At 40.8% G+C, this 22,252-nt stretch overlaps 2 protein-coding genes and 1 pseudogene across 2 annotated transcripts; 2 read left to right on the top strand and 1 right to left on the bottom strand.

The window, feature by feature from the left end:
- Positions 1 to 863: 863 nt before the first annotated feature.
- On the top strand, positions 864 to 1,852 carry LOC149997840 (olfactory receptor 1E2). The gene has a single exon (XM_090257509.1). The coding sequence runs from the start codon at positions 905 to 907 to the stop codon at positions 1,850 to 1,852; it is 948 nt and encodes a 315-aa protein (XP_090113635.1). The 5' UTR covers positions 864 to 904.
- A 1,726-nt stretch (positions 1,853 to 3,578) lies between these two features.
- On the top strand, positions 3,579 to 6,184 carry LOC149997841 (olfactory receptor-like protein DTMT; annotated as a pseudogene).
- Positions 6,185 to 11,460: 5,276 nt separating this feature from the next.
- Positions 11,461 to 12,405, bottom strand: OR1R1 (olfactory receptor family 1 subfamily R member 1). Its single transcript, XM_090257510.1, has one exon. It carries the CDS (start codon positions 12,403 to 12,405, stop codon positions 11,461 to 11,463), a length of 945 nt encoding a protein of 314 aa, XP_090113636.1.
- Between the last annotated feature and the right edge of the window lie 9,847 nt (positions 12,406 to 22,252).

Below are 22,252 nucleotides of genomic sequence, written 5' to 3' on the forward strand. Positions count from 1 at the left end.
TCCGCTTTATGAATGGAGAGCCTGGAACTCTTTTAATGAGATACGGGAAATTAAAGGAGAGAGAGATTGGGAAAGCGGAAGGTGAGATTGTAAATTTTCCTTTGGGATCTGTTATGCTTAAAATGCCTATGAGAACCCTGGCGAGTGTGGCTCAGCTGGTCAGAGCGTCACCCCATACACAAAAAAGCTTGGGGTTCCATTCCTGGTCAGGTTACATAACTAGTTTGCAGAGTTCGATCCCTGGTCAGGGCACATATGGGAGGCAATCAATCCCTCTCTCTCTCTCTCTCTCTTTCTTTCCTTCTCTCTCTTCCTTTCTCTCTAAAATCAATAATCATATTTAAAAATTTTTTTTAAATGCCTATGATACATCTGAGGATAGATAATCATTAAGCAACTGAATATACTTTTTTTTTTTTTTTTAATAGGCGAGAGAGACATCTACAGCTGAGGTTTCAGTGGCAATTGAAGCCTTTGGAGTATATACGTTTTTCTTGGTAATATATGTAGAATTATAGAACAGTGTTTAAGTAAAAGCCCTGAGAAACATCGTCATGTAAGACATTGCCTGAACAGGAGACAGTTACAGTTACTGAGGATGCCTGGCCAGGCAGGTCTGAGGAAAACTGATTTACATTGTGTGCCTCAGAAGCTAATGGAGAAGATTGTTTTAGAAAAGTTGGAACATTGTTATGTATTAAAGAGAAGTAAAGAAAATAAGTCATTTTCAATCACAGAGGTTCTGGTTATAGAGAGTTGGAGTATAGAGATTGTAATGATTGTGAAAAGGTGATATAAAGTGTTTTTGTAGAGCTCCTAAAACACCATCATAGAAATGTATGCATTTTTAAATTCAGGTTTCAATGGACACTATTATTTCTTTCTAAAGATAGTGGAGGCAGCTATGGCAGGAAGGAACGAAACTGTCATCACAGAGTTCCTTCTTCTGGGACTACCCATCGAGCCAGAGCAGCAAAACCTGTTCTTTGCCTTGTTCCTGGCCATGTATCTTACCACCGTCCTGGGGAACCTCCTCATCATCGTGCTTATTCACCTGGACTCTCACCTCCACACACCCATGTACCTGTTTCTCAGCAACTTGTCCTTCTCTGACCTCTGCTTCTCCTCTGTCACTGTGCCCAAGTTGCTGCACGACATGCAGAGTCAAGTTCCATCCATCCCCTATGCAGGCTGCTTGGCCCAAATGTACTTCTTCCTGTTTTTTGGAGACCTGGAGAGCTTCCTCCTTGTGGCCATGGCCTATGACCGCTATGTGGCCATCTGCTTCCCCCTGCACTATGCCACCATCATGAGCCCCATGCTCTGTGTCTCCCTGGTGGCACTGTCCTGGCTGCTGACCACCTTTCATGCCATGTTACACACTCTTCTCATGGCTAGACTGTGTTTTTGTGCAAACAATGAGATCCCCCACTTTTTCTGTGACCTGTCTGCTCTGCTGAAGCTGTCCTGCTCTGACACTCGAGTTAATGAGCTGGTGATATTTACCATTGGAGGGCTCATTGTTGTCACCCCATTCCTACTCATCCTCGCGTCCTATACACGAATCGTGTCCTCCATCCTCAAGGTCCCTTCCACTAGAGGCATCCGCAAGGCCTTCTCCACCTGTGGCTCCCATCTGTCTGTGGTGTCACTGTTCTATGGGACAATTATTGGTCTCTATTTATGCCCATCAGCTGATAACTCTACTGTTAAGGAGACGGTCATGGCTGTGATGTACACTGTGGTCACCCCCATGCTGAACCCCTTCATCTACAGCCTGAGGAACAGAGACATGAAGGGAGCCCTGGAAAGAGTTTTTTGTAAAAAGATATTTTCTTGTTATATAATATAATTGTACATAATTTTATTCAGTAGATATATTAATATTGAATTATTATTCCAGATATTTTTCCTCACCATATTAATGTCAGTTAAAATGACATGCTACACAATTCTTCAATATGTAAAAGAGATGAACAGGTGAACTAGGTAAGGAGGTCTTTGTGACACTTGGCTAGGCCTTCCCCTTTGTTTTCCCCAGGAGACCTTGGAAAAACATGGTTTAAGAAGTACTGTTTTAAGTGATCTTCATACCTTACATTCTTAACTAATTTATTACAGGGTATTACTTTTTAAATCAGAACTCTGCTTTCATTGTAGTATCATTTAAAAAATAATCCTCTATACTCTAGGTCAATACTAAATAAGATTCAAATATCTCAACCTCCCAGCCTCCCTCTTAATGCTTCCTACATAACTCTCCATGCAAAAGTTCACATATTTCATCTGTTAACAAATTTCCCCCTCTGATTTACTTTTGTGTGTACCTTGTGTGTTTCTGACATGAAACTGATTTTTCTAATCCTTTTACTACAAGAGTGGGTTTTGTCTTTACCTTGGAATAATAAATTTTAGGGGCACTACAATTTATTTCTCAAGTAGTGGGGAAAGAAGGTAGAAGCTGGTATACAGATCAAGAGTGGAAGGATGATTCTCTTCTATTTGGTAGTTCAGACTTCATAAAAGAATTTTATAGCTATATTTTTATTCTACCCTCATGACAATTCTAATGAAGCACTTTCCTCCACCCCTTAAATGGCCGCCTTCCTTTCTTCCCCCCTGAAACTTATAGAATTATTTCTCTAAACGTGAAGTTTAATAACTTCATCAGAGTTTGTTTTTATTTAACTGGTTTTTGTTACAAATTTTTAATAACACAGAAAATACCATTTGATATACAAGCCTGTATCTTTCTTCATTTCAAGACAGTTTTCAATAAAGCACCTGTGGGCATGGATAACAGGGTGGGGACAGCTGTGGGAGCGAGGGGGCCTGGCAGGGGAGAGCAATGGGGGGGAAATTGGTACAACTGTAATTGAACAACAATAAAATTTTTAAAAATCTTAAAAAGAGAGTTTTCTGCTACTATATCTTTGAATATTATATTGTTCCATTTTTTTCTGTTCTCTAGTAAGGTCAATAATTTTTCATAACATGTTTGACATTTATGCACTACAATCTACACAAAAATGATAACTTTATTTTTTACAAATTAAAAAGAAAAACAAAATTTATTCTATTATGCTTCTATAAACATTATTGGTGTAGAAACAAGATATATATTTGAATTCATAGACTGACAAAATGAAATCCTATGTCATTAAGCTGTGACATTCAAAACAAGTTACAAGTTTAATTTCAAATTAGTTTGTGTTTCTTATAGTTTATCAATTGCTCAACTCTGTCTACATTTTGTTTGTTCATATGTGCATAATATATCAACTTCTTTCCCTACCTCACTGTCTCTCTTCCTCTTTTGCTTATTCTCTCCCTCTTTGTTCTTCTTCCTCTTTTTTTTACAGTGATTGAGCCATTCGAGATAATTTTCAGACATCAAGATACGTAGCCACTAAATTCAGCATTATTTATTTCTTGAAAGTTTGAAAAATCTGGAAAGCTCCCTGGCCCAAGGATTTTAAAACACTACAATGTAATGTGTGTATAGTACACAAATCTTAAGTGTGCAGATCACTGAATTTTACATCCATGTACCTACTGCACAGATCAAGATCTAGAGTATGTATACGGCCACAGGAATTTCCCTGCCGCCCTCTCTTAGTCACTACCCATGCGTGTCCAGAGGTAGGCACTGGTCTAGTTTCTACCACCATAAGTTGAGTTTGCCGGCTCCTGAGCTTTATATAAATGGAATCATACAACACCTTTTTGAATCTGAATTCTTTTACTCAACATACATGTTTTTGAGATGTATGCAGGTTGTTTGAATCATTATAGTTCATTCTTTTTCCTTTATTGCTATATAGTATGTCATTGACATGAATATGCCACAACTTACCTATTCATTCTCCTACTGATGGACATTTGGGTTTTTCAGTTTTAGCTGCTATGACTAAGTGCCATTTTGGAGACATTTACTTTTATTTATTTTGACCATTTCAGGAGTGAAATTTCTGCAGGTAAATGTTAAACTTTAAGAAACTGCAAACAGTTTGCAAAGTGTTTTACTATTTTACATTCTTACTAGTGATGTATGAAAGTGTCAATTGCCTCATATCCTTGCTAATATTTGATATTGTCAATCTTTTTCATTTTTAGTGGATGTGTAATAGTATCTAAAGATTTTAGCCCTGGCTGCTGTGGCTCAGTGAACTGAGCACCAACCTGTGAACCAAAGGGCTGCTGGTTTGTTTCCCAGTCAGGGCACATGCCTGGGTTGTGAGCCAGGTCCCCAGGTGAGGGCGTGTGAGAGGCAACCACGCATTGATGTGTCTCTCTCTCTCTTTCTGCCTCGCTTCCCCTCTCTGTAAAAACAAATAAAATATTTAAAAGAAAGATTTTAATTTGCAGTTCCCTGATGAATAGTAATACTGAGCATCTTTTCAATGCTTATTGTTGGCCTAAGGACTTTTATCAGAGATAATTTTTTCAGTTTATTTCATATTTTTGATTCAAAAATTTGATTCATATCATTTTCTACTTCTTTAATATTTATCTTAATGATCTCTTTAGATACCATATATACTATTGAGCCAATTTTTTCAACTTGTCTTTGCTTAAAAAATGTCTCACCCAGATTTTTAAATTTATTTGAGAAGTTTTAGGAAGACTTAAAAATTTGACTTTGTGACTACATCCTTTTCTTAATCCTAATGTTCTAATACTTATTTTTATATTTTTTAAAAATTAGATTTGTTAGTTTTGTCAATTTTGTTGATCTTTTGAAAACAAAAACTCAAATTATTTTTATTGATTTTACTGCTTTTATGTTTTCCAATTTGTTAATATATACTTTTAGCTTTATCACCCACTTAATCCTATATTTTTGACTTTTGCTTCTCTTTTCTTATCCTTTTCAGCTTAATACTTTATTCATTTATTTTCCTTTTTTTCCTAGATTATTAGTAAAAACTAGACATTGCTTTTCTTCTTCTGTGATGCATCCCTCAGCTAGAGGCATGCAAAAGTGTTAGACTACTTCCTTACGGAGTTCTGGAATATGGTAGAGTGTGACCTATAACTTCACATGCTTTTATAGTTTTCATTTATGTAAGTATTTATTTTTATATTTGGAAGAGGACAAATAAAATACTCAACCCTTATGACTTATGAGTATTTGATTTTAAAATATTTTTGAAAGTTCTGAAATCTGCACATATATGTGTGTAAGTATATTTATAAGTTTATACTGTAATACAAGTTATTCTTTAAAAAGGTGAAACAAAAGCAACATGGAAAGGAGAAACCAAAATATTGTTTCAGAATTCCTCCTCCTGGGCCTGCCCATTGAACCAGATCAATGAGACTTATTTTATGCCCTGTTCCTGGCCATGTATGTTACCACTGTCTTGGGGAACCTCCTCATCATCATCTTCATTCAGCTGGACTCACATCTCCACATGCCCATGCATTTGTTTCTCAACAATTTGTCTTTCTCTGACCTCTGCTTCTCTTCTGTGACCATTCCCAAATGTTACACAACATTCAAAGCCAAGACCCATCCATCCCCTATGCAGGCTGCCTGGTCCAAATGTACTTCTTCCTGCTTTTTGCAGACCTGCAGAACTTCCTTCTTGTGGCCATGGCTTATGACTGCTATGTGGCCATCTGCTTCCCCCTGCACTAGCCACCTTCATGAGCCCCAAGCTCCGTGTCTCCCTGGTGCTGCTGTCCTGGGTGCTGACCACTTTCATCTCTTTGTTGCATACTCTGCTCACGGCTTGGCTGTCTTTCTGTGCTGACAACGTGATCCCCAACTTTTTCTGTGACATATCATCTCTGCTAAAGTTGGCCTGCTCTGACACTCAGATAAATGAAATGGTGATATTTATCTTGGGTGGGCTTGTTATTATTGTTCCATTCCTTCTGATCTTTTCATCATATGCATGCATTGTGTCCTCCATCCTCAAGGTCCCTTCTGCTAGGGGCATCTGCAAGGCCTTGTCCACCTGTGGCTCCCACCTCTCTGTGGTGTCACTGTTCTATGGGACAATCATTGTGCCCTTCATCCAACAATTCTACTGTTAAGGAGACGGTCATGGCTGTGATGTACACTGTGGTCACCCCCATGCTGAACCCTTTCATCTACACCCTGAGAAACAGAGACATGAAGGGAGCCCTGGGAAGAGTCTTTTCAAAATGGACAATTCAGTTTTCTCTCAGATAGTGACTCTAAAGATTAAAGTATGCTTTCAAATAGTAGGTCTAATAATGACAATAAGTAGTATTCTGAAAGACTAGCAGTACCCAAACTTGGCACTGCTAATGCAGTCCCCACAGCACTTCCAGGGGAAGTTTCCCCACATGTCACTAGGGGCAGGTCATTGCCCCTCTTGCATTTATCGCTGTATCTTGGGTGTGATGTAGCACAAGGCTTGAGGTGTAGTGGACACTCAGTAATTATTATTCAATCTTGAATAAATAATACCACCCAACCTTGGTATTTATTGTACTTAAACAATATACAGTAGTTCCTAATTCTCTAATAACTCAAAATTACTCTGCCACTTTAGTACTTTGATTCTGCCAAACTATATCTACTCCATGAAGAATGTCTTCCAATTTATTGTGTACATGCTCTTATGATTTTTACTCTTCAGGATCAGCATTTCTTCTCTTGCTAATCTATTCAGCTCTTGATTTTCTTTTCAGGAATTACTTGATTTATCTATTTATTTATCACATTCTAATATTATCTTTTTTCTTTAACTGTACCAATCATTTGTTATTAACTAATGATATTTTTTGATAATATCTATATTTTGGATGAGAATTCTTCTTTTGAATTAAAATCATATAATATGTAATAGACCATTGAGTTTTGCTATGTATTGTTTAATTTATAGACATTAAATGGTAGCCTATGTATATAATAAGGTAAAACAAATAATGACAGGAGGATTAGAATCTATTTATGACTCCCAGACTTTTTTTCCTCTGGAATATCATGCTGAAACAGATCAAGGTTCCAGTGGGAGAAATAAGTGACAAGGAGGTAGCCAACCTAACAGATGAGGAGACAAACAACCTAACAGATGCGGAATTCAAAACACTGGTGATAAAGGTGCTCACAGGCTTGACAGACATGCTTGAGTATGGCAAATGCATAAGAGAATAAGTGAAGGCTATGATAAGTGAAACAAAGGAAAATCCACACAAAACCAATGGTGAAGGGAAGGAAACTGGGGTTCAAATCAATGATTTAAAATTATTTGAAGCTTTCTTTGTTTATTTCTTCTCTTACCAAGTGTCTTGAAGACAGGTGCTCTGTAATCTCAACAGTGTCTGGTTTAGTGCCTTGTGTTTTCTGTACATGGAATAAATATTTATTGATTTGAATGCATTTTCATGTTTTTTGAAATGAATTTATACCTTAAAATCCCATCTTTTATAGGTTTTCCTAATAATGACAACTTTGACTTCATTTGTTCTTCAAAAATTTTTATTGATTACAGAAATAATACATTCTCACTGGAAAATATGTAAACAATAAAGAAATAATAAGATAGAATGTCAGGGTCCTCCTTAGTTCTGATTCCTCCCATTAAGGCAGTTAAAAGTTGGGAAATATTCAGACTAACATTGTATACAATAAATAAATATGGCTAAATTATACATGCTATTTTCTCATGGTTTTCATGTAAAATACACTTTGAATTCACCATTTCATACAAAAACATGTAACTCATTTAAAAGCTATATAGTGTTTTCTTGAGTGACTGCATTAATTATAATTTACTTAAATAATCTGTTCTTGATGGACATTTGGATTGTTTTAAGTTTTTTATTATTTTGAACAATGCTTAGATTTTATTTTCTGGTCCATATGTTTTTAGTGGGCTTGTGCTGTGTTTGTAGAGACACATTCTTAGAAGTGGGTGTACTAGAGAAAAGGATACAAACATTTTATAATTGGGTAGAAATTACCATGGAATTCTTCTAAGGTAAACTCCCTCCAAAAGTAAATGAGAGTGGTTGTTTCTTTACAATGTTTCCAACATTGGATATTTTGCTTTCAAAGTATTTCTCAACCTGATATCAAAAAAATATGTGTAAGATTTTACTTTTTTAAAAGTGAATTTCTGTACGTGTCAATGCGGTCAAACACCTCTGCATATTGATTAGTCACTTTGCCTTTGGTGTGTTGTTTGTGCGTGTCTACTGCTTTGAGTTGATTTCTGTTTTCTTAGTATGGAAAGTCGCACTTTATCTCTCTAGTAGGTGGGATTTTTGACTGTAGTAGTAGTGCTTTTTGCCCTTACTAAAAAGTCTGGATTTCAAAGTAGATAAATAAGTTGATTTTTACTTCATGATATATCTTTTTTCTTTAACATGTTTAACAAGGGCTTATTTATCTCAAAGTTATATTATCCCATTTCTTTTTTTCTAATTCTTCTACTGTTTTAGTTTCCACATCTTTTTCTTTGATTTGCCTGACATTTGGCTTAAGGGCAATTACCTTTCTTTTTCTTCGTCCCTTCCCCAACAAGTTAGCTGTCCTCATCTTCACAATTGTTAAAAACTACCTGCACAGCATACTAAGTATTCATATATAGTAAGTCTCTTTCTGGACTCTATTTATGTACTAGCTCTATATAAGGTACACCTTCATAATAATGCATTTGAAATGTCTTGTGTGACAAGCTCTCTTCAGTGTACTTTTCTTCCGAAGCTTTCCCAACACATACATCCTTTCAGATATGCTTCAGATCTATCTTGTTAAATACCAACAAAAATAGGTTGGGAAATTAACTGGAATTACACTGACTTATCACATTGACTTATAAAGGAGAGTTGGCTATTTATACAGTTGTCTTTCACACTATAAATAAGGAATGTCTTTCCATTAATTTAAGTTTTCTTACTTGAAGACTTCTTACTTGTAGATTTCTTAATTTTGTATCTATATATTACTTTATATGTTTAGTCCTAGGTATTTTACATTAAAAAATGTTAGGGGTAGTCTTTGGAAAGGTGGTTATTTTTGTACACAGAAGAGTTACTGATTGTTTTGTATATCAACTTCACAACAGTCTGCCTTATTGAATTTTCTTATTGTTTTTTAATAAGGATTTTCAGTTAAATATCTTGATTATTGAAGACATACAATCAAAGATGATATAAATATTGATAATTTTGCATATTCCTTTCATATATCTAGTTCTATTCTTTCTCTTTTCTAATTACATTGCATTACACTTTGAGAATAACATAAAATAAAAGTGTTTCTAGTGAGAATTTAAATGTTAGTGTGAGGCCCTGCTCTTTGCCTCCCCCCCCCCCCCCCCACCAAACAGGAGAGGGAATGATAGTGTCTTCCAAATGGTTTTGGGTACAGTGAACTTGGAAGGCATAGAGAAATTTTGGTCCTTGTTGTCTGCTACTCTGGGAGGAGGCAGTTTTGCAGAAGAGCCCACCACTACATGGGAGAGCCACATCATGGCAGTGCTGAGCTAGAAAACAGTGTTCAAGATTCCACTTCTACCTCCACATGCACACAAACACAAATCTTCTCAACCACCTTGCACTGTAAAGATCTGAAAAGTTCTTATGTGCACTGGTGGAGCCTGGACAGTAGCTAGGAGTTGAGGGCCAGTGTGTCACTAGAGGCTATCAGGAGATGGCGTGAAGGTACCCTATAGCAGCAGCTGGAGGTAAGAGTCCAGAACCAGACGGAAGATGTCTGAGTTTAAGAAAACCAGCAGAACCAGATAGCCCTGAGAAGGTTATCAGCTCCCTTCTCAAAAGAAAAGTAACATATTATTAATGCTAAGAGGATAGATATCAAGTTCCATCAACAGTGAACATCAGCAGAGACTCCTCTCTCCTGAAGTCAGAGGATATATAAACCCCAAAAACCTAGAAAAATATAATAAAATCAACACAAGGAAAATAGGAGTAAGGAATTAATAAATATGAAAATGAAAAATTAATGCTGAAAATAAAAAACAATAGAGAAATAATAACAAATGCTAGTTCTTTGGAAATATTAATAAAACATCAAATGTTAGCATATAAAACAAGAAAAAAGGCATAATTAAAGAGCTCTAGGAGTGGAAAAGGAGCAAAATTAACAGCTAAAATGGCCATTTAAAACCATGAGAATATTATAACTTTAAAACCAAAAAAATGTAGAAAAATTATATTTTAAGAACTTAAGTATTACTCAAATCTGCTCAAAATGGTGAAAAAAATTGAATAGACTAAAATCACCAAAGAAGATGAAAGTCTTAGCCTTATGACTGTGGGAAAACTGCTTAGTTTCTCTAAGCCTGTGTCCTCTCTGTGCAATGAGAACAGCTCCCGCCCCCCACCTGGAATCTTGTGCGGTTTAAATTAGATGTATGTATAGACCACCCAGGACATGCTTAGCACATGATTATTCTTCACTAAATGTTAATTTTTATTATTTTTATTATAATGATATCATTTCACCATTGTAATAGTGAAATATTGGAAAAGCATAAGAATTTATCAATTCTGTGTACTGTGGAGCATCACAGTACGGGGCTCTCTATCCTGAGGTTAAACATGAAGATGTTCTATTTGTAGTAATAAGAGTTCTCCTAGACACATTGTTTCATGAAAAAGGAATGTTGCAGAATAATATGCAGAACATGATACTATTTATGTTTCAAAATCCGGGGAAGAATGATGGGGGGCAGAGATTGAGAAAAAGAAAACCACTGAACTAACAACTAGAATGGGAGTGCAGGTTGGGCTGGGTAATAGTCAAGGAGAATTTTATTTTTATCTCTATTTTTGATTTTTTTTACCATGAAAATGATGTATATAGGAGAGAGAGAGAGAGAGATGAGCATCGATGTGAGAGAGAAAAACATCCATCAATTGCCTCCCATACACACCCCACCAAGGACTGAACTGGAACCTAGACATGTGCCCCAACCAGGGATTGAACCTGCAACCTTTTGGAGTACAGGACACGCTCCACCAACTGAGCCATGCAGCCAGGGCAATAACTATATATTTCCTGAAGTTTCCAAAAGAGGAGCCTGCAAAGGTGTGGGCTACACTGCAGCACACCCAAATAAAACCTCTTTAGAAACCTTCTTAAACCTGTACTGCTTCTTGGTCCCCTCTCCATCACCATCTGGGGCTGATCACACTCCTCTTCCTCTCTGTGAGCTACAAGACTTATTCCCCTCTCCCCTATTTGGGCCTCTTTCATTCTTCCAAAATTTAAAAGTAGACTATTTCAAACATTCAGGCAACACAGTAAGAAGTTTAGCTTATTCATAGGGATGTAGCCATCCCTATGAGGAAACATTTTGTCACACTTGCTTCAGATCTAATTTTTAATATAACATGAATCAAGACACAACGGGATCAAAATTGCTAGTGCCTTGGAAAGCTTACAAAAGGAGATGGGAGGGGGCTTTTGTAATCCTTATTATTGAAATGCCAGTGAGCCCAGACCTGCCCTCACACCTCTTGGGATGCAGCCTTCCATTTAAGCCCCCTTTTTAGGGCGCCCTTGACTTCTTCGTTGCGCAGGCTGTAGATGAAAGGGTTCAAGGTCGGTGTGAGCACCGCATAGACCACGCTGGCCAGACGGCTGTAGCGGGCCGAGTAGGTAGATGAGGGCCGGAAATAGACGGAGAAGACAGAACCAAAGAAAAGTGACACCACCACCAGGTGGGCCCCGCAGGTGGAGAAGGCACGGCGCCGGCCCCCTGCCGACCGTATTCTCAGCACCGTGAGCAGGATGCACGCATAGGAGAGTGATATGAGCAGCAGCGGGGTCAGCACCACAGCCAAGCCCTCGGAGAAGATGGCGGCCTCCGGGGCCGACGTGTCCGAAGTCGCCAAGCTCAGCATCACCGGCATGTCACAGAAAAAGTGGTGCACGAGAGAGGAGTGTGGGTAGGAGAGCGCAGAGAAGAGCAGCGTGTGGAGCAGCGAGTGCAGGTGCGACAGGGCCCAGGATGCAGCGACCAGCGCTGTGCAGCGCCAGGGCGTCATGGCCGCTGCGTAGTGCAGGGGGCGGCAGATGGCCACCGCGCGGTCGTACGACATGGCTGCAAGGAGGTAGCTCTCGGTGACGCCCAAGGCCACAAAGAAGTACATCTGGGCAAAGCACCCCGAGAAGGACACGGCCTGGCCTGGATGAAGCAGGCTGGTCAGCAGCCTCGGGACCGTGACCGTGGTAAAAGAGATGTCCACGAGGCTCAGGTGACCCAAGAAGTAATACATGGGGGATCGGAGGGCCGTGTCGGACCTCACCACCACCACCATGCTCAGGTTGCCCAGGGCGTTGAGCAGATAGATGCTAAGGAAGAGCAGGAACAGCAGCGGGTGGCTGTCGGTGCTGTCCGTCAGGCCGAGGAGGAGGAACTGGGGGGTGGAGGTGAGGTTGGCCAGGGCCATAGATTGACCAGACAGATTGGTGCTGAGGGGCAAGATGAGGCAGCAGGGCTAAATTCTGACACCTCTAGGGAGACTTTTGCTGTTGGCATCCCATGTAATACTTTTACATTTCTGCTTGCTGAACATGGCTTGAAAACCACATTGCTCACCCAATAATCCCAATTGTATGAAGAAACTGAATCTCAGAAGGGTGTCCTGGAGTAGTGGGTGGTCCCAAGCTTTGGAATGGATCAGACCAGATTGAGTCCCGGCTCTGCCACCTGGGTAGTTTGACCTCTCTGAGCCTCAATTTCTTCTTCTTTCAATGAGAAAAATACTAGTAGCTGTTACTGGAATTAGTTGTGAGGATAAAGTGGATACTAAATTTAAAATAGGATAGTATCTATCATAAAGTCAGCACTCAGAAGTGTATCTATCATCTATCATCTACTATCATTATCATTTGCTTAATCAAACAAGTAGTTAGGGGCAGAATTTGGACACAGGCCATCTGAACACCCATTTATGTTCCCTCACAGGGCATTCCCCACACATGATATGCTAGCTCAGGATTGGCAAGTCTTTTTTTTTGTAAAGGGTCATATAGTAAATATTTTAGATTTGTGGGCCACATGGTCTCAGTTGCAGTTACTCAGCTGCTGTTGTAGCATAAAAGCAGTCATTGATATATGTAAATGAATGGCCATAGGTGTGTTCCAATAAAGCTTTATTCACAAAACAGGTGGGAGGCAAGGTTTGGCCTTTGTGTCTTAGTTTGGTGACTCCTATGCTAGGTACTTGGGGAATAGAGAAATGAGTGAATCTTAGCTTCTGCCTGCAAACAGTTTCACCTGGTGTAGCTAGCAGAGTGTTTCACACTTTACTAATTTTATGAACTAAATGGGGGTAAATTATTCTGCCAGAAGGAGTTTGGGAAGAACTCAGAGATTTGAAATGGGTCTTAGAGAATAGATAGGGTTTCACTCAACAGTCACAGAATGATGTGGGAGGGGAGAGGGCATCTAGACAGGGGAAGGGATTGTGTGAGGTTATTGTTAGGGGCATGGAATAAAGAAGGTCAAACATCTACACATGACACTCAGGACAAAGTTTGTCTTTGCTCTGACCTCATTGACAGGAAACTTCAAAGTGTCTCAAGTGACTTCAGTTATCTCAGAAACAATGCACTCACTTTGTCCCCCAAACTCTTTCTTTCCATTGCTCCAAAGCTTTCAGAAATGTGCTATTACTAGCCTCACCTGTTCCCACTTTGCCAGGAAAGAGGGCCGGGTTTTGGTAAAACCCCAGAGAGTACACTAAGGCAGCTCTTAGCCTTGCAAGACGGAGCTGCATCTCACTATCTTGCCCAGTGAGCTGTCCACAAAATTTATCCAATAACTATTTGTTGAGTGAAGCCTTTAAAGAGCAATGAGTGAAAACAGAGGTAAAGGGAGGGTGGAAATGATTATGGGCCAACTGCAGTGTCCACTCCTGTCACTTTCCAGGAGAAGCCCCTGATAGACTCTATTTTAATTTTTCTATTTCCTTATCACTGTTACCCATTGGCTGACATGATTTCCATGGGAAATCATCTGCTTATGCCAACCCTACCCCACCCCTACTCCAACATAGTCCATAGTGTTGAAGAGCCAGGATCTTGCACCACTCCAATCCATTTTCTTTTGGGGTGCATCATTCTCCTCTGCAGAGCCCCTGACCTCCCCTCCCCACCACAATAGGCAGCTTTGTGATGCAGAGGAAAGAGCACTGGCTTTGGAGGCAGAGCCACCTGGTTTTAAATCCTGATTAGCCGTGTAAACATGGACCTCTCTCCATTTCATCTCCACTCTCCTCATCTATACAATGGGGATTAATTCCTCTCTTACAGGGCAAGAGAGGAATAATAAGCATGTAACAGAGAATGAGTGCTTAGTAGACATTAGTTCCTTTTCCCTCAACTTCCAATGGCTTCTCCCTGTTCCCTGATGCAACGGGAGGCAATCCAGTCAGTCCCCAGCTGGAGGGCTGTAGCTGTATCCCTAGTTCTACAAGTGGTCCCAGCTTTGCCCACTGTGCGCTTGTACATCAAGTCTGCTGTTCTCTGCAGCCTTTCACACAGTGGTCAAAAGAATTTATTCTAAATCCAGTAAGTCTTCTACTGTCCAACTCAAACATCCCTGGTGCCTTATATTCTTCCTGATAAGACCCAATTTGCAGGTCCTTTCTCATTGTGGTCACTCTCTGCTTTGTCAGCATTTTTTACTTTTATTGTTATTGGACACAGTGCTCTAGCTGGAATCAGGCTGTGTGGAGTTTGCAGGTGGCAGTATAGCAGCTGAACTCTGCATTTCATGTCTGTTTGTTGAGTGCCTGCTTTGGCTCTGGCATTGTGTTGGTCTCTAGGACCAAAAAGGTAGGTCAGCCATTGTCCTTGACCTCCAGCCATGCACAACGTAATAAGCATTCTGCTAACTCTATGAACAAAGGCTGAGCGATTTCCTCTGCTTGGCTGATTGGGAGAAGATTCCCGAGAAGAGGTGAGATTTGTGCTGGGGTTGGAAGGAGTTGGAGATCCCCCGTTAGGGACCTGGGAGTGGGAAGGGCATTTCAGGCAGGGGGAAAGAATTGGAAGACAATGGATGTTTTTTGGGTGGGGACAGCTAAAATGTGGCCTCTTCTTCCCTACTTCTGTGAGGCAGAGTGGAGTGGGGGGAGAGGAGATAGGACACGAGGGGAGAAGACACAGAGGAATGTTGCCTTTTCTTACCTGAAGGGCAGCAGGCCAGGCGTCAGCTCTGTCTGTAGAGTCTGTGGGATGGTCTCCCTCCAGGTTAGAGGCCCCAGGTCTTGAGGACAGATACATTGAGAGAGAGAGAGAGAGAGAGAGAGAGAGAGAGAGCTGTGAGGCCCTGGGAATTCTGAGACATGCTTCTTCCACACAGCCTAACTGCCCTGCCAGCCCGTTGCCCATCAGGTGCAGTGCAAACGGCTGAGTCTGGCACCTGAAGCTTTCCGTCATTGCTCCAGCTTTCTTTCTTCTCTAGTCTTAGCTCCAAGAATTAGCTCTCACAGCCAGCTACATTCTTCTCTCCTTACTCTGCTAGGGAGACTGGGTGGGTTAGAGGGAATGGAGGGGTCTGGCAACCCAGGCTTGGGATGAACAGCTCTCAGTGTGGCGACCACCTGTGCTGGTGCACTGGGCTCAGAGAATGCTGTCGCTCCTCAGCCTCCTCCTGCCCAAGAGGGGCGGGGCTGGTTGAAGATGACACAGCCAGGGAGGGGCCCCTAGTCTCCACTCCCTGGCTGTACCTGTGCTGAACTGCAACCATCACCCTTAAAACTGCAACTTCACTGTGATTCCTCTGCCCGGGGAAGATCTCTCTCTTCTGATCCCACTGTGAGCAGAGCAGGGGGTGGAGCTGGGGACCCAGGTGCCCAGTCTCCAAGCATGGACCACCGAAGCCCTTCCCTGAGCCCAGGCCTGTCTCAGCCCCAGAGGCCCCATCTAACCCAGAAGTCAAGGGAGGGAAAAGGGCCTAGAGTTGCTGGCAGATTCACCCCAGAATGGCAGGAGCAGGGGACACTTGTGGCATTACCCTTGATGGACTGCGAGGGGGCTGTCCTCCACCACCCACGGGCCAGGTCAGAGATGCCAGTATCTCAGCCCTGCCCAGCTGGTGCCGGGGCAAGATGATTTCTGCTCCCTGTTCTAAAGCCTTTTGACTGTCCTGTCCCCATCACTGGTCTGGCAGAGCAGACCTAATTCCCAGGATAATCAATTTCTCCTGAGGACAATCTCTGCCCTACCTCCTCCCACCCCGGCCTCTCTCTATCTCTCATCTGCCCTGCCTCCCCCTGGTGTGGCTTAATGCTCACAGAACTGGTAGCAACATCCCAGGGGATGAGCCTCTCCAGCTCCAACTGTTCACTCATTTGAAAACATTGTTCAGCATCCATGGGACGCCTGGCCTTGCTATGCTTCAAGGTGTATCAGAGGTCATGAGTGAGGCATTCAAGTGCTGACCAGCTATGGGAACTTGGACAAGCCTCTTTTCCCTTCTGGGTCTCAGATTCCTTGCTGGAAATCAGAGGGATGAACTGGCAGAGTCTGATGACCCCTTCATGTTGGAGGATGGGACATTCTGAGAAAGCATCCTGACTAGTTAGCATTCAGGTCAGGGAGAGACTTAGAAAAGGAGCTGTGCCCATGGCTTGGGTGTTCAGGGGGCACTTCTGGGAGGAAGTGTGTTTCAAATGGAGCAGAAAAATGGGAGGATTCAAGTGCGTGGGAGGGAAGTGTGGGCAAATCGAAGTATCTGGGAAGCACACTTTATGCAGAGGGGGCACAGGGAGGTACAAAGGAAGGAAAGGGCGACTGTACAAGTTTCCGGTAGGGGAGAAGGTCCATCCATCCACTTCCTTGGGACTCTGCAACTCCTGCCCTTTACTAGCTGTGAGATGTTAGGGAAGTTACTCAATTTATCTGTACATCAGTGTCTCACCTGTGAAATGGGAAAATAGTAGGACCTGCATCATAGAGATGCTCTGAGGACCAGATGAGTTAGCAAATGCGAAGCCTCACACAGTACCCCACACGCAGCAGGTGCAGGCTACATCTTAGTTGTTACAATTATTATCCCCAGCTGTCCCTACTGTGTTTTTTAGGGTTTGTTCTTTCACCCTCCTGATGTGAATTTTTTCTTTTTTTTAAAGAAACCGTTTTGAGCCTTTCCATTCCCCTAATAAACTTGAAAGGACATTGGTCACCAATAAAGAAGCACTATCTTGTAGACATACTACAAATTATTTAATCGTTCTTGTAATTTTGAGGAAATTATTAAGGAAGTTATGTGAACTTGAGCCTTTTTTTTCTTCCTTCAGGCTTTTCGAAGACACCACAGAGAAAACCCAAGTTTAAAGAGATGAACATTTCTATAACTCCTGACATGTGGAGAAGGGATTCATCAGGCAAGCTTTTTGCTAATTACACTACCATCAGCAATGACTGAATGTGTTTTCTCCCTACTGTGAAATGCTATTATGAGTTTTAGTATTAATTTTCTTTTCTTCATTTTTGACTCTGTAAAAAATAGAATATTGTTTTAATTCCCTTTGGTTGTTAAATGTATTTCTCTATTACCCCGTGAGTTGTAGCTGTGCTCACCTGGCTTTACTTGTCTGGTTCCTGCATAGGGCAACCCATTCTTTTTTTTTTAATTTATTGGGGTGATACTGGTTAACAAAGTAATACAGGTTTCAGTTGCACAATTCTGCAACACATCATCTGTCCACTGTACTGTGTGTTCGCCACCCAAGGCAAGTCTCCTTCTGTCACCATTTATCCCCATTATACCCTCTTCCACCTTCCCAACCCCTGGCAATCACCACACTGTTGTCCTTACCCACGAGTTTTTTCTATTTTTTCTTTTTTGATCACTCCTTCCATGCCTAGTCCCGCCCCCAACAGCTATCAGCCTTGCTCTCTGTCTATAAGTCTGTCTCTATTTTGCTTGGTCAGTTTGTTCATTAGATTCCACATATGAGTGAAATCACGTGGTTCTTGTTTTTCTCCAACTGGCTTATTTCACTTAGCACAATACTCTTGAGGCCCATCTGTGCTGTTGTTAAGGTAAAATTTCCTTGTTTTCACAGCTGAGTAGTACTCCATTGTGTAAATGTACTGTACTTTTTTCATCTACTCATCTACTGATGAGCACTTGGGCTGCTCCCAAATCGTGGTGATTGTAAATAATGCTGCAATGAACACAGGGGCGCTTATATTCTTTCAAATTAGTGTTCTGGGTTTCTTCAGCCATCTCTTAATCAGGATCTTGGTCTGTCTTGGGCTTTACATCTCAAAAATAATAAACCATAAAACAAGCCATTTAATGTCTGCACTTTTTCTTCAGTGTAAACCATTGAAAATAACTTCTATATTAGTATAGTTATAATCCTCAGACAAAAAAAAAATATAAGATGAATATCATCGAGTTTCACATTAGTTTGAACTGCTTGTGAAATAATTTCCAGAAATACACCATGCTACACAAACACAAGATTATATAAATCTATATATACATATATCAAGTTGAAATGTAATAATACATTTAAAATTTGAATAATTGTGATGTTCATATTTTCTTCTAAATTACAAAAGTGATAAATTATACTCTATGCACAATTATTAGAATGGTTTTTAAGTGAAACTGTTAGCCATTGAACTGTATGTACTGTAACTGAAATCTCTAGCACACCGCCAGATGTCTGTCCTGTTTGCTTACTCCCGGTCCTATATAAACACCCCCTTTCCCTCTTTGAGGTTAGGGTGCTGTTTCAAAGCTTCTTGAAGCTCTGCTCTCAGGCTAATACTCCTCAGCAAAGCCCATAAATAAAAATCTTTCTAATATTTCTAAAGATTCCATTTCTTTTCATTGACATTATTTATGTTGGTACCATGGCTGCCTACTTTCCTTCCTTCCTTTCTTCCTTCCTTCTTTCCTTCCTTCCTTCCTTCCTTCCCTCCTTCCCTCCTTCCTAACATTCGCCTCTCTACCTGTCTTCCAAACGCCATCCTCCTTTGCCTGCCTTTTACAGACACTTCACTCTTCTTATGAAAAATAGGGGAACCTTTTTTCTTTAGTGCATTTGAGGATGAGGCCAAAACACAGAAAGGCACATTTAAGAGAGAGAGAGAAACCGAGTGCTGGAGGCTTTGCCCCCTTGGGCCTCTGAGAGGCTTCCTCTTCCGGATGGGAGGCTGGCTGCAGCAGCAGCTCTTTTTACATAGTCCCTAGGGAGGCAAGGACACAACCTGGGTCCCATGCCCTTCCCTAAACCTATAACCTTGGAGGATGGGGACACTGCTTGGCCATATCTGGAGTTAGGATGCAGCCCCACCCGAGACCCATGGATTAGAGGTCCATGAGAAACCCACGGGGAATCAGTGTGTTCATGTGGAACATTTGAGGAATGTGGGGACTGGGCAAAAAAAAAAAAAAAAAGATATAACCACGAGGTGGCAGTAACACACAAATGCTTCCTTGGGAGAAGCTTCACCAGGTTTGTGTTCAGTCATCCCTCACAACAGCGGACCGGACAGCAGCCCCGGAGTTGCTGCTCAGAAGGGTAGGAGGACAAGGAAACTCCCAAGGGGGAGAGTAACCTTTATTTTAAAAATAATTTGAAAATAATGTAAAAATTTGAGTTTGATGTCAGTGGGCTTTTCAAGCTAACAGGTCTCAGCCTGCAGTGAAGAAAGAGTAAACAACCCAGGGGACAATACAGAGAGGTCACATTTGTCCCATTTACATAAAGCATTATGAAAAGAAGCAGCAATGCCAAGCAGTCCCAAATCAGGATAAACATGTGCTGAAATGGCAAGATCTCCTACATGTTGTTGAGTGAAACAAACAAGCAAACAAACCAGAAGAACAAGGAGAGCAAGATGCATTTTAAATCATGGGTTGGGATGAGAACGGGTTCCTAGGCAAAGGAGGATCATGAACCTCTCCTTCTGCTCCTTTGATTATACAGGTTGCCAGTGGTGGTTGCCTGAGCCAATCGTGAAGCAAGGAGGCTGGAAGGGAATGGGCTCATCTTCTGCCAAAGCATATGGGCTGCATTGGGGGGGCGGGGCATGAAGAAAATGATATTACTGTTAAGAAAGGAAGATGAGCAATATGAGCCTTGAGCGAGCTTTGACCACGTGAACACTGTAGTGTCCAATACAGTACTGATAATTCCTGGAATACTCTCTCCCAGATCTTTCTTTATGCCATTTTCCTCATCTAGAACTGGAATTAAGTCATTTTCCTCATGACATGCATTTGGAAGGCAGAGAGGAGCCATGTTTTCTTTTTCTTTTTTTAATCTATAATGCATGACAATGAAAGCAAGAAGAAACACATCATAAGCTTAGTATTCTGAAAAGTGAGTCATTGGGTAGGTTATACTGAGCTATTTTAGTCAATAAGTCAAATTCTTATGGTCTTTGCCAATCTATTGATCAGAGATAGGTCAGCATTGGCAAAGAGCGTTTTAAGTTTCCACTGGAAATATACTGGAGCTGGAGGGCTATGTGTATTTCAGCAGGGATGGGCAGTGAGTTTGCATTTTCCCAGTAGCAAGAGGAGTTGCAGGAGGAAATCTGAGTGAAAATGTTGCCGTGACAGTTTGTTAGTTGTTATTCATTGGCCTCTCTGACAGCTCTTTGGCTGACCTGGCCCCTGATACGATTTAAGAGATGTGGCAGGAAAGGCAGTGTGCATAGTCTTGAGTCCCCTTAGTAAGATAAATTGGGATTGAGAGAAGGTAGGTGATGTACCCTTACACTAGCTGAAAAAAATTAAGACAATATTGCAATGTATTCTCTGTCAGAATGTTTCCTCCTAAATCTTTCTACATCTGTAAAATATAAATTCTAACATTTGCCTCATGGGATTTTGAATAGTTCACTTTTAATTGTGTTTTTTTTTTTTTCAGTACCATTTATTCCACCTAGAGCCTCTTTTACCTCCCCCCACCCCGCTCTGCAATCACCATACTGTTGTCCACATCCATGACTTATTTTTCTTTCTTTGCTTGATCCCTCCACCCCCACCCCAACCCTGGGCCCCAAGCTGTCATCCTGCTCTCTAGTTATGAGTCTGTCTCTATTTCGCTTGTCAGTTCAGTTTGTTCATTAAATTCCATACTATCACAAAAGGTAAAATTTTTCTTCTATTTTTATGGCAGAGTAGTATTCCATTATGTAAATGTCCCATAGTTCTATCCACTCATCATCTACTGATGGACACTTGGGCTGCTTCCATATCTTGGCTATTGCAAAATAATGCTGCAATGAACATTGGGGTGCTTATTTTCTTTTGAATTAGCATTTCAGTTTGTTTTCAGATAAATTCCCAGAAGTGGAATCACTGGGTCATAAGGCAGTTTCATTTTAAAAATTTTGAGGTAGCTCCACACTGCTTTCCACAGTGGTTGCAACCAGTCTGCATTCCCACCACCAGCACATGAGGGTTCCCTTTTCTCCACATTCTCACCAGCACTTATTGCTTATCGATTTATTGGTAATAGCCATTTGGACAGGTGTGAGGTGACATCTCGTTGTGATTTTCATTTGCATTTCTCTGATGATTAGTGACATTGAGCACCTTTTCATATCTCTATTGGCCATCTGTAGGTCCTCTTTGGAGAAGTCTCTATTCAGGTCTTTTGCCCATTTTTTAATTGGATTGTTTGTTTTTTTGGTGTTGAGTTCTAAATATTTAATTTATTTATTTATTTTAGAGAGAGAGGAAGGGAGGGAAAAAGAGAGGGAGAGAAACCTTGATGCAAGAGAGAAACACCGATTGGTTGCTTCTCATATATCCCCACTGGGGACTGAACCTGGTTGCAAGCATATTCCCTGATCAAAAATTGAACCGGCAACCTTTCACTTTATGGGATGACACCCAGCCATCTGAACCACATTGGTCAGGGTGGGTAATAAGTTTTATAAGTTCTTTATAAATTTTGGAAATTATACCCTTATTAGATGTATCGGTGGGTTGCCTTTTCATTTTGTTGATCATTTCATTTGCTGTGCAAAAACTTTTTAGTTTGATATAGTCCCATTTGTTTATTTTTTTCTTTTGTTTTCCTTGCATGAGGAGATATATCAGAAAAAAATATTGCTACAATAAATGTCCAAGATTTTAATGCCTTTGTTTTCTTCTAGGATTTTTATGACTTTGAGTCCAGCATTTAAGTCTTTAATCCACTTTGTGTTTATTCTTTTGTGTGGCATAAGAAGGTGGTCTAGTTTTGTTTTTTGCATGTGTCTGTCCATTTTTCCCAATGCCATTTAGTGAATAAACTGTCTTTAGCC

Source organism: Furipterus horrens, unplaced genomic scaffold (assembly GCF_987537825.1).
Source record: "Furipterus horrens unplaced genomic scaffold, mFurHor1.1.pri manual_scaffold_11, whole genome shotgun sequence".
Lineage (NCBI taxonomy): Eukaryota > Metazoa > Chordata > Mammalia > Chiroptera > Furipteridae > Furipterus > Furipterus horrens.